Source organism: Chiloscyllium plagiosum, chromosome 5 (genome assembly GCF_004010195.1).
Source record: "Chiloscyllium plagiosum isolate BGI_BamShark_2017 chromosome 5, ASM401019v2, whole genome shotgun sequence".
Classification (NCBI taxonomy): domain Eukaryota; kingdom Metazoa; phylum Chordata; class Chondrichthyes; order Orectolobiformes; family Hemiscylliidae; genus Chiloscyllium; species Chiloscyllium plagiosum.
This window is the reverse complement of record NC_057714.1, coordinates 107,652,985-107,666,545: the sequence shown is the minus strand read 5'-3', so window position 1 is coordinate 107,666,545 and position 13,561 is coordinate 107,652,985. Positions and strand designations below refer to the sequence as shown.

The following is a 13,561-nucleotide window of genomic DNA, read 5'->3' as shown; positions in this document are numbered from 1 at the left end:
TTCAGGCTCTCTGCCTTTATTCCTGATGAAGGGCTTTTGCCCGAAACGTCGATTTTGCCTGTCCTCGGATGCTGCCTGAATTGCTGTGCTCTTCCAGCACCACTGATCCAGAATCTGGTTTCCAGCATCTGCAGTCATTGTTTTTACCCAATCCAGAACCCGGCTAATGTCCTGGGCCCAAGGGCTCAAATAGATAGTGAAAATGAATTCAATGAAAGCTGGAATTAAAGAAAAGCTAGCCAGAGAACATCATAATGCAAAGACCACATAACACCCAATGGTGCACTTATGTCCTTCATGGAAGGTAGGAAATCTGTCATCCCTACCTGGTCTGGTCTAGTTGTGACTCTAGAACCACAGCAACCTAGGTGACTCCTAATTGCCCTGTAGCAATAAATGCTGGCCTAGCCAGTAAAGCCCATAACCCATGAATGAGTTTTTTAAAACTCCACGTTTAGTCATATTCTAAGAAATTTTCTAAGTTACAACTTCACCATTGATGATCAACTAGAAATGTTAAAGACAGCATTAAGTGTAAAGAAGAAACTCACTACACAAAGACAGGTGGGAAGTTAAACAGAAGCAAATTTACAAAAAAAGGGAAAAAAATTGAGTACAAAGGGAAATTAGCCAAAATGTAGAACTGATATGAACAGTTTATATGAATAATTTTAGAAGTTAATAAAGTGAGAGTTTGGCCAATAAAAAGTGTGTTTGGAAAGTCAATATTGGTATAAAAAAAGGCAGATGAATTAAACAGTCAATTTACAACATTTTTCACTACAGAGGACAGAAGTTACATGCCAGCAGAAATAAATATATTAGGAGACGGAAGACAGGTCAAAACTCAAGAAAATCTCAATCACCAGAGAAGAGGTACTGAGTAAATTGTAGGAACTGCAGGCTGACAAGTGCCCAGATCCTCCAAGACCTCATGCTAGGGTCTTGAAGAAGTGGCAAGTGTGATTGTTGATGTACTGTGCTTAATTTTCCAAAACTCCTTTATCAAGGAAAAAGGGAGACAAAGGAGGGAACTCCTGGACTAGTTGCTTAACATGTGCCATATGGAAGTTGTTAGAAGCTAAAATTAAAGTTATAGTCGGCCACTTAGATATGTTTAGGGTCATCAGGCAGAGTCAACATGGTTTTGTGAAAAGGAAATCATGTTTAACCAATCTACTGGAGTTTTTTGAGAAGGTGACATGTGCTGTGATTAAGGGGAAAATGAGAAGGTGTAACACACTTAGATTTTGTGAAGGCATTTGATAAGGTGTCACTTAAAAGTTAATTGCAGAAAATAAAAGCTCATTGTGTAAGAGGTAGCATTTCGGCACTGACTGGCTAACAGGAAGTAGAAAGTAGGTGCAAATTGATCTTTTTCAGATTAGCAAGATCCAACACCACTTATGGGATCGATGCTGGAATCCTGACTGCTGACAATTTATGTACATTATCTGAATAACACATGTGGGAAGTATTTTGTCAGAAAGTCGAATGCCGGATAACACAGTTTAGCCAAGCATTGGGACCTTGCCATCTTGCAGGATAATCCAAAATTCAGATAATCGAATGCTGGATAATCAAGGTTCCTCTGTAAATTACTTAGACGAAGGGACAGAAGGTAGGGCTGCTAAACTTGCAGATGATACAAAGATTGATAGGAAACTAAGTTGTGAAGAGGCTTTCAGGATGTTACAAAACATATTGATGGGGCAAAAATCTGACCAATGCAGTATAATGTAGGAAAATAAGAGCTTGTCCATTTTGGCCGGAAGAATTTTAAAAAATTATCTAAATGGTGACAGCGCGCTGAGCTCTGAGATGCAAAGGGTCCTCCATAAATTGCAAAGGTTAGTGTGGAAATACAGGAAGTAATTAGAAAAGCTATATCATTTATCATGAAAAGACTTGAATACCAAAGTAGGGCATTGAGAGACTGCATTTAGAGTACTGTGCACAGTATTGGTCACCTTCTTTCACGGAGGATGCGAATGTATTGGAGGCAACAAAGGATGGTAGACTAATATCTGGAATGGGCAAGTGGCCTTGTAGAGGAAAAATTGGACAGATCAAATTTATATCCACTGGAGTTTACAAGAGTAACAGGTGACTTGATTGAAACATAAAATCCTGAGGGGGCCTTAAGAGGTGGATGGAAAGAGGACGTTTTCATTTATGAGAGAATCCAGAATTAAAATCAGCAGTTGCACATTTAAAATTGGGGATGAGGTGACTTTATTCTCACAATGGAATTAGCAGTTGGAAATATCTTCTGAAAAGGTGGAAGCAAATTCCTTGAGTATTTCTGAGAGAGGGGTAGATAGATTTGTGTTAAGGATTGAAACATTATTGGAGTAGGCGAGAATGTGGATTTAAGGTTACAATCAGATCAGCTGTGATCTTACTCCATAGCGAAATAGGCTCCAGGGGGACGAACAGCCTAATCTTACGCCTGACTGGTATGTATGCTCATGTGTTCTTTTCCTTTAACTCCAACTAAGATGGAGTCTTGTATGAGAAATGTAGTATAAAATCATACAATCCCTACACTGTGGAAAGAAGCCATTTAGCCTAGAGTCTATGCTGATCCTCTGAAGAACATCCCATCCAGACCCAGCCCCCTGCCCTAGCCCCATAACCACACATTTGCCATGGCCAAACTAACCTACACATCACTGGACATGACAGGGCAACTTAACATGGCCAATCCACCTAAACGTGGCATCTTCGGACTGTGGGAGGAAACAGACCACCCAGACGCAAGGAGAATGTGCAAACTCCACACATACAGTCACCCAAGGCTATGACTGAACCCCAGGTCCCTGGCACGGTGAGGGCAACATTGCTAATCACTGTACCACCCAAGTAAATGTAACGCGGAGCCAATGGCTTCACAATACGAATTTGAATATTTCCTCATCATTAATTACAAGACAAATGCTTTTCTGCTACTTGGAGAGATTCAATAAGATGATAAGCTTTATCCTATGCCGTGCGCCATCAGTGCAGTTCTTAACCCAATAAAGAAAGTATTACAGTTCTTACCTTTTTCATTAGCCACTGTGGTCTGATCTCCTGCGTGGTTAAAGCTATTGGCTGGCTTATGAACACTTTCTTCTTGTGATAATTGCTCCTTAGTTGTTCCACTAATTTCAATAACACCTACATGTTCTGAAATATCAAAACAAAAAGAAGCAAAACCCTAAATATTACTTACCAAAATTGGATTTAAATTGAACATCTTAGTTTGAATAAAGAGTTCTTATTTCATAAAGACATTCCTGTTTTTCATCAAATATGCTGACTTTTGTTAGCAGCAGCATTATTAAATATATAGTCTTACATTCAATAATTAAATTGTTGATTTAACACTGAATATTAACAATTAGCTTTTATAAGGACAGAATGATAGAAAGAATTCTGTGAAAGCTATAAATCAATTTCAGGTCATGAAATTGGTCAAGTTGTTGACCAATTGTACAAATGCTGAGAATTAGAGATAAAAACACAGAAGTGTTGCAGAAACTCAGCAGATCTAGCAGCATCTGCAGAGACAGACAACTCAACAGCATAATTTTTGAACTGAGGTACGTTTGTCAAACTGAGCAGAGTTAATGCTCTTCCAAGTCTAAACACTGTTCTTTTATTCTTTGTAATAATTCAGATGTCAATCAACGAATTTTTTGACTAGGTCATAGCAGTGTAATGAACCTATTTCTAGTCCGACACGTTTGGTCTTCAAAACCTTTGGCATGTGCCAAGAAATAAATCGGGTCTAGGAGAGTGTCAGTTTAAGTTGGACAACTAGAATGCCAAATTAACCAGCACCTAAAAATGTTTTGCTGAAATATTATTTCAGCAAAATGACCAGCTATATCTTTCATCTGGTAAAATTTAAGGCTTTGAAGTTGCTAGTATAGGACACTTTTTTTTCCAGAAATTGGGACCTTTTCCAAGATAAGGGCTGTTACATGATATAATTGCTGCCAAAGTTTATCGTCAAGATCAAATTTAATGAAAAAACAATTCCAGCTTGGAAGCTAAAACAGGATGTAGTCTTTAGGCAGAGGCTGGATCCAACCGATAAGTCTCTATATGTGATTAAATCATTTGACGCAAGATAGCACCATGTTCAGTGTCCTAACAAGTGCAGCCATTTTCCTCTTCAATATATTTACCGCAAATATGATAGTTGCTGGCTACTGTTTTATAAAAGAGAGTTTTAATCAAGAAAGATATGCAAATAAAAATTAGATTTGTTCAAATCAAAAGAACTAGCACTTTCTAAAAAGTGATTAGCTTCCAGAATCTCTGGTGGCACTCTCTTCTTGACCCGACATGGAGCAATGAGATATCAGTTCTATCTGATCTGCTCCACAGTTGCATATTCTTTTGGTTGTCACACCCAATGTAATTATTTCCACTCTTTAAAAGACCTACACTGAGGGAATGCTTTTTTTTCCAATTCAACCCTAGCGTAACAGATGTCATTTATGGTTATTAGAACTAAGAGGGTCTCCTTAAAAAGTTGTCTGCACGGTAAAACACATTATTGAAAGACAAACATAAAATATATTTGGGAGGGGTATGCTAATAATTAACATTTCAGATTTATAATGATAATTTTTAAAATAAAAATACTTGGGTTTATTTAGATAGAAGACATTATTATGCAGCCAATTATGCACTTTTGAAGTGTTACTACTGTTACAACCCAGACTTCAAAATCCAACTTGGATTTTCTTTTCCCTAGGCAATCTATTTCCAGGTGAATAAAATTTCTATTTTTCCTTCAGTCACTGGTAAAATTTAAATTAATTGCCCTTGACATATTTTTGGTTCTCCTTTGCCTTCAACTTTGTCATGAAAAATGTACTGAAAATAAATTATTTCTCCGCATGCCTCACAGAAAACAATAAGCCTTTTTTAAAAGTTGTGAAAAACAGAAAATATATTGCAATGTAATCAATACAGAGATTAGTGGCAGTTCATTAAATAAAACCACATAGTAGTATGGACCCTTATTCAAAAAGATTAGTAAAATATAGAATGTCAAAAAAAAAACCCAAAGATTTCAGCAAGCAGATAAATTTAGTTCATGGATTCATACTGGGTACGATAAACAGATGATAGAGCAACTAAGGAGTATTTTAGTATATACATGGGGCATGGAAGTCTAGTGGCAACGTCACTGGTTTCATAATCCAGAGGCCCACCGAATACTGTGGGGACACAGGTTCAAATTACACCATGACAGGAATTTGAAGTCAGAAAATACAGTGTGGAACTTGAACTCGACTCAGCCATGGTGACCATAAAACCTTGTCGATTGGCACTTTCCTTCAGGGAAGGAAACAGAAAATAGGAAGAGTGGAATGTTCAGCTTTCAGCCTGCTCTGCTGATCATCATCAGTCCCTTGTTCCTGATTTCTCCACATACCCTTTGATCCCGTTAGCCTGAAGAACTATACCTACTTTCTTCTTGAAAAAAAAAATCAATGATTTGGCCTCAAATGCTTTATGTGGCAGGGAACTCCAGAGGCTCACCATCCTCGAGGTGAAGAAATTTCTCCTCACCTCAGTCCAAAATACATGAAATCTGTTATCTCCGTGATGACGGTGATCCCGGATTTTGGGCTCCCCAGTCTTCAGAAACAACCCTCCTGCTTTTACCCATTCGTCTTTCTTTAAAACTCCAGAGAATATAATAACTGAGCCAGGCTCTCTTTTTATGTTAGCCTGGCAAATCTCTGCTGCACTCCCTTCATAAGCAGAGCATCCTTCATCAGATAAAGTGAGCAGAACTGCACGCAATACTCCAAGAATGGTCTCATCAAGGCATTGTATAATTGCAGCAAGGCGGCATTCCTGTGCCTTCGTCCAAATCCTCTCACTATGAAGACCAACATTCCGTTTGCCTTGTTCACAACCTGCATGCTTACTTTCAGCAACTGTGTACAATGGCACCAAGATCCTGTTGCACCTCCCTCTTTCTCAATCTAACCCCATTTCGATAATAATCCACTTACCCATTCTGCTACTCTTACCCGATTTGGTCTACTCTAGACCCACAGACTACTCAGTTCAACAGTAATTAAGCAATAAATACTGGCCTTATTAGTGACACATTTACCCCATGCCAAGTATTATGTTTTAAGAAAAAATTAACAGCCCACTTCTGGGAAAATAAGTAGTACATAAAGTTTTGCTTCCAAAGTTAGATGAGAACTCAGTCTATAACAATACTATTCAATTTTTCCTTTGCACTCAATACAACCCTAACTGAGTTTTCCTTACAGCATTACTTTCCTTTTGAATGAATTTCCATTTATTATGGAAAAACCATTAGCTTTGTGCCCTTAGAAATGAAGGCAATAAGACTAGCCATAGTTCTCTTGACTAGGCAAAAGTGAGGACTGCAGATGCTAGAAATCAGAGTCTAGATTAGAGTGGTGCTGGAAAAGCACAGCCGGTCAGGCAGCATCCGAGAAGCAGGAAAATCGACGTTTCAGGCAAAAGCCCTTCATCAGGACTGAAGACAGGGAGCATCCAGGGTGGAGAGATAAATGTTCTCTTGACTGACAATGTAGGGCCCTTTTTATTAAGTGCACATGTTGAGTAAGCACAGGATTACTTTTAGCTGATATCTTTGAATAGTCTAAAAGCTGCTCAGACTTGATGTGCAGACTCATGAACAACACATAACCACTTGAGTGAGTAATGAGGTGTTGTCAATGTCTTTGATTCTTGCCACCACTGATCCAATGATTTTATCAAAGGGAGAAAATTTGATGGTGGAAGAAAACAAAATTCTGCATCCTACTCAAATATACAAAGTACGCCACCTAATTCAAGTAAAAATTAATCTTATAAGCCCAAAGTCTGCAAATCCAGTTATTGTCTGCAAGGAAGACTGTTTAAAAAAAACCTCCTTACTAAGAAATGCAAAAAAAATGGTTATGGCACAGGAGGCAGTCATTCAGTCCAATGTACCTATGCTGGGTCTTCAACCAAGCATGCTTACCTTGCTTCAATCTCCCACTGCCTCCTTCCCTCTCTATCCTCCCCCACCGCCACCCACTTCCTTGTATATGACTTCTATCCAATTAATCATCCTTTAAATGCCCCAACTGAACCTACCAGCACCACTTTTTCACGCATTCCATTCAATGTCCTCATGGTCTGATTTTTTTTTAAATGGCATTACCCTCGCTTCTTGAGCAGATCACTTTAAATCTATGCCCTCTGGTCATGTTCCTTTTACGAGCATGAACAGATTCTCACTACCTTTTCTATTTAGCCTCCTCTCAGCCTTGTTCGCTCCAAGAAGAATGTATCCTCATGACTGAAGTTTCTTATTCCTGGAACTATTGTAAATTGCTGCTACACTCTCTCCAACGTATTCACATCTTTCCTGAAATGTGACACCCATAATTGTACACAATACCCCGAACTGAGGTCTAACAAGCATAGATGAGTTGGACCAAACGGTCTGTTTCCATGTTGTATGACTCAATGACTCTTAAGTTTAGCGTCACTTACACTCTTTGAAATCATTCCATGCACACCAAAATTGAGATCATTAATATATTTCAGGAAAAGCATTTAAGTCTCAATACTGACCACGAAGGAATGCCACTATAAACCACCCTCTAACCTGAAAAACATCCACTGATTTCTTATCACTCAGCTAATTTTGCATCTGTGACCTCTTAAAAAAAACTCTAAATTATTTAAACGCAATTTTCCCTATAGAAATATATGCTGACTTTTCCTAACCAAGCTACCTATTTCCACGTGATTACAGGCAGTCCCTGGGTTGCAAACGGGGTTCAATTCTTGATTTGTACTCAAGATGGAATACAATACAGGACAATATAAAATAACTATTTGTAAGTACATGAAATGTTCGTATTGCACATATTCAAAATTACATCCCTACATGGAATTGCGTTTGTAAGTATGAATGACTGTATGTTGGATGTTTGTAAATTGATGTGCTAAAGCAAAGAGTAAAAGTTGCCATAGTCCTACTGGACCATACGGCTCTCTCATTACTGACAGATGGCTTGTGGTGGTTTAACTTGGGGGTCTGACAAGGAGAGAGGTTGGTACGCTCAGTGGGAATTAAACCCACCCTATTGGCATCACACTGCAGCACTAACCTGCTGTCCAACTGAGCAAATAGACCTATCCCAAATAATGGTTTCTGAAAGCTTCCCCACCACTGAAGCTAAACTGACAGGTTTGTAATTGCTGGGATTATCCATACACCCTTTCTTGAACAGCACAATAACAATGGCACTTCAAAGTCTAGGGAAGATTGAAAGATAATGGACAGTGTTCCCATAATTCCTACTTTTGTTCAAAATTCTTGGACGTATCTAATCAGGTTCTAGACCCCTGTCAAAAACCTATCCAAAACCTCCTTATTAATAATTTGGAACCCTTCTCGTGACAGACTCCTCCTCTGTTATAATGATCTGGACAGCATCCTCCTGTTTTCTAGTGAAAAGTATTCATTTAATACCTCAGCCATTGAAAATTGTGAGGAAGATGCAAGGAGGCTTCCAAGTCGAGAGAGTGAGCAAACACATGGCAGATGCAGTATAACTTAACATTTAGCCACTTTGTACATGGTGCATGAAAAACAAGAAGGAATAGTACTATTAGTGAAGGTGGTGCTTGGTATGCTTGCCTTTATTGGTCAGTGCATTGAGTATAGGAGTTGGGAGGTCATTTTGTGGCTGTACAGGACATTAGTTATGTTACTTTTGGAATACTGCATTCAATTCTGGTCTTTCTACAGTGGAAAGATGTTGTGAAACTTGAAAGGATTGACAAGGATGTTGCCACAGTTAAAGGGTTTGAGCTATAGGGAGAGGCTGAATAGACTGGGTGAGAGGGGTGACCTTACAGAATTTTATAAAATGATGAGGGGTATGCAATTTGAGAAGATTTGTAGCTCAGGTTAAGGTTCAGGTTTTAAGTTTGTTGGCTGAGCTGGAAGGTTTGTTTAAAAAAAAACCATGAGGGGTATAGATAGGGTGAATAGCCAAGGTCTTTCCCCATGGTTAGCAGAACCCAAACTAGAGGGTATTGATTTAAGATGAGAGGGGAAAGATATAAAAAGGACCTAAGGAGCAACATTTCCATGCAGAGGGTGGTGTGTATATGAAATGAGCTGGCAAAGAAAGAGGTGGAGGCTGGTATAATTACATTTAAAAAGCATCTGGATGGGTATATGATTAGGGAGGGATTAGAGGGATGTGGACCAAATGCTGGCAAATGGGATGAGATTAAGTTAAGATATCCATTGGCATGGACGGGTTGGACTGAAGAATCTGTTTCCAGTCAATGAAAGCAAGCAATTAGGAAGGTATGTGGTATATTGGCCTTCATTGCAACAAGATTTGAGATCAGAAGTAGGAATGTCTTACTTTAGTTTTCCAGGCCCTTGGAGAGACGACAAGTTCTACGTGCAGTTTTGATTTCCCTACCTAAGGGAGGACACACTTGCCATAGGAGGCAAGCAGCACAGATTCATTCGGCATTGGCGATGGCACGACTGTCCTATTAGGAGATTGGTTTGACTGGATTTGTATTCACTAGAGTTCAGAACAATTAGAGGGATCTGATTGGAACATATAAAATTCTAATAAGACTGGGCAGACTAGATACAAGGAGGCTCTTTTCCCTGGTTATGGAGTTTGAGTCAGGGACAGCGTCTTAGGATATAGGGTCGATGATATAAGACTGAGGTGAAGTGAGGAGAGGAAACATCTCTTCATTCAAAAATTATGGAGTTCAATTCACTGAACATATCCTAGAAAGAGATGGATACTAATTGTTAGATTTTAAAGGCATCAAGTATGAAGAGAAAGCACAAACACAGCATTGATATTGAAGATCAGCCACAATATAGTAAATGGCAGAGTAGACTCGAAGGCCAAATGAACTTTCCTTGTTCCGAGTTTCGATGAAAAATTGCTAAACCAGATAATTGCAGTACCATAAAATAAATTTAACTCCTGTTTGACTGCTGTCCACCCGATCTAGGATTGCTCAATACCAATATGCATGCCCAAAGTTTCACGCCCATCAGCATAGAACAAACAAATTAAAAAGCTGATGATGAATTGGCAGTGTTTAGATTCAGAGAAATATAAATTAATCCTTTCACACTGCAGCGTGTTGTCCAAATGGCAAAGTGCCCATTAAACTCCCTAAACCCATCTCATTCAAAAACTAGCAATAGAGAACAATTCTAAATAACTTCCATTGCACAGGATGCTTAAAAATAATTTCACTGAAGACAAGTAAGAAATTCACTTTATAGTTAATCATGAATTTAAAAAGTATTTCAACGTTAGAAACTTTCATATTAATATAACGCAATGGTACAGTCTGGTGGCAAATTCTCTAAAATAGCTGTTCTTGCTACATGATCCCTATGACAATCCCTATGAAGCTCACTGCCAAATGAAGATACTAACACGAACTACTCATCTCTACTAGCAAACTGATAATCTAACAACATACTGTTAAGTAAATGCAAATTATGTAATGGCTGGAGTTTTACTAACTTCAGAATAATGTATGGCCTCAAAAATAGATGTTGAGAGTACTCCCTTCTAAAATAACTCACCAATTTTCCCAGTCTTTCATTAACCATATGGATCAATTCTATCAGGCACAATGGTATCCAGTGACTTAGCAGGAAATGCATGTTTGTGATCTTTCAACATGTTATCCCTATCCTTTGGTTAGAGTCAAGCTATTCTCTTAATTAGTGGTATGTTGTTTCGGCAGGGATGGGATAATGTATTGAGACCATAGCTCAAGAAGGGAACAAAATACTGATACTCAGGTTCAACATTGACAGATTAGAAAAATAGGGTAACTTTCTGAAACTGTTGCAGCTCACTGACAGGTTATTTGCTTTAGACTCGAGGAACTTTGCTGACATAATTTTACTAACAATAATTCGTGGATGCTGCCCATCCTCAAATTGAATTCACACACCAAGTAAAATCAATCCTTTATTCCAGTTCTAAAATTAAGTCTTCAATAAAATGTATTACAGTTTTAAAACATTAACTTCTAATATGTATTTATGTTCTTACCTGTAGCAGTTTCTTGAACAGAGTGAATAGTCTCAATGTTATCACAAGATTGAATATGTTCCATTGCAACCTCTGTTTCTTTACACATGGTACATATGTAGCATTCCTTCTGTGAAATGTCCTCAGTATTCTCCAATGATCTGTCACATTCTATGTGAATCCATCTAAAAAGGGAACACAAAAATGTGTTTAATATTTTCAATAAACCCAAAAATCATACATGAATCGGGAGAATGAATCTTTAACTTTCCTGGGACATGCAATTCATAATACCTCCAGATTCACTTGCTTAACTATTCTGAGTCAGGTGAACCGTGAACACAGAAAGGAGAGAGGGGAACTAAATAATAAGAAATAAACAGTTCAGGAAAATAAGTAAACCAAAATATACAAAAAACTGAAAGCAACCCAGACAATAATTTAAGTTTGTAGTTATAAAGTTTTAAGTTCCCAATCAAGTTAGTTTTCACTCTGGCTCAAAGTAATGGTTGCATGTTCACTGCATTCCAGCATGTTACAAATGAAGAATAAAGACAAGAGTTCAATGCAGCTTTTAATGGAATTGTTGTAAATACTGAATTCAAGTCAAATGATGAACAAAAGATCTGAAATAGTACTAGGAATGTTGAAGTCAAAGCAGATTTTGCTCACTTTAACAGCAACATTGTACAATCCTGGCAATACTTCAACTGTCCAACCACTCAATCTGGGAAGAGTATTTTATACAAGACTTTTCTCATGGGGTTTTGGAGATTAAATAAAAGTGGAAAGAAGGACTGAGTTGTCTTCTTTCGTCCACTAACAATCTGTCTTCCAAGGCAGTACGCTCAAATGACTCTCCACAGTAAGTGATCAATGTCACTGTGAAGATAGTCAAAAACAATTAAATGGTGGAAACGATTTGATAATTTAAAAACAAAGCTCATTTTTCTTTTAAGCAAACAATCCTCGAAGGAAGATGAAGTCAGGCAAGCACATAATCTGATTAGATATAAAACACATCTCTTTTAAGTGAACGACTCCTCACTTGTACGCACCTACTTCTGCTCAAAGTCATTTAACGCTCGAGTAAAATATCTGCTGCCAAATGGAAGAACGCAACTTCAGTCAAACAAGATAAAAATCCACCCTCGATTAGCTACACTAACACAGAAATAGGCTTCAACAAAAATAGCATTCTCTCAATACTGCACTTTCACAGCGATAGTTGAAAGAACTTCCAGCAGCACAATATGCTTGTGAAAAGTTAAGGACTAATTGCCAACACTCAAGGTGCCTGAATCTTATTGTTTCAATGGTGATGCTCTGTTAAAAGGGTCATAGCAGGAGCCATCCAAAAAATAATGAAATATTTATCAAAAGGACACTATAAACACAATGTCTGGCTCTGCATCGAGACAGCAGCTGTTCCCTTTAATCGTTAAACTGAGTCATGCTCCTTACAGAAGTGACCACTTGCATGAATCATGTTCAAATCTTAGATGGAGAAGGCACTTAATATGTCAAAAGGATAAAAGCAAAGAAAACCCTAAAATGCAAGCAAAGAGGAAGCAAAACAAAAGAAAATGGGAAATCACAAACAGATCTTGCATGTCAGAGGTGAAGAACAACTGAATTTTTGGATTTCACCTGATTTTCTTCAACTCCATACAAAATGAGCTCCTGCCCTATATGCCAGAGTACTGCTCCGAACACATTAGCATCTTTCCACAAGTACAATGGTGGGGCTGTAATTAGCCAGGTTGGAGTTGTCTTGCTTTTTGTCGACAGGGCGTATCTGGGCAACGTTTCACATTGTCAGGTAGATGCCAATGTTGTAGCTGCACTGACTCAGCAGGTTCTGGAGCACAAGTCATCAGCACTACAGATGGCATGTTAGCCATAGCTTTTGTGGTGTCTAGCGCCTTAGCTGTATCTTGATATCACAGTGAATGAAGTTGACTGACAGCTGGCTTCTGTGATGTTGGGAACCTTCAGATGAAGCAAAGATGGACCATCTACTTGTCAGTTCTGACTGAAGATTATTCAGTTTTATTTTTTGCACTAATGTTTTGTCCTTCATCTATGTGAGGTTATTTGTGGAGCCTAATGCTCCAATGAGTAATCGAACTGCCCACCTAGATTAACACCTAGATGGAGCAGGACCATAAGGTTCAGACCTGACCCACCAATTGTGGAATTGTTTATCCATATCAATAAAATTACTGGTTATACTGTTTGGCAAATAAAGAGTCCTCAGTTGTAGCTTCAGGTTGATATTTTAGAATGTCTGGTGTGGCTTTTGGCATGCCTTCCACAATCGTCATTGAACCAAAGTTCACTCCAAATTAATGTTAATAGTGGAAAATGAAAAAAAAAGTGCACACATGAGAGAATGTGTATGTAAGGACAGAGCGTGCATGCACGAGACAGACAGAGGCAGACAGAGAGAGAGG

The 13,561-nt window shown here is 38.4% G+C and overlaps 1 protein-coding gene across 1 annotated transcript in view; it reads right to left on the bottom strand.

The window, feature by feature from the left end:
- The window catches only part of kmt2ca (lysine (K)-specific methyltransferase 2Ca), a 502,252-nt gene that overhangs the window by 204,677 nt on the left and 284,014 nt on the right, over window positions 1–13,561 (bottom strand). Inside the window, exons 12-13 of the mRNA XM_043691052.1 lie at window positions 11,127–11,290; window positions 3,046–3,171 (exon numbers count right to left, since the gene is read on the bottom strand). Coding sequence (XP_043546987.1) covers window positions 3,046–3,171; window positions 11,127–11,290 — 290 coding nt within the window. The remainder of the gene's footprint in view (window positions 1–3,045; window positions 3,172–11,126; window positions 11,291–13,561) is intronic.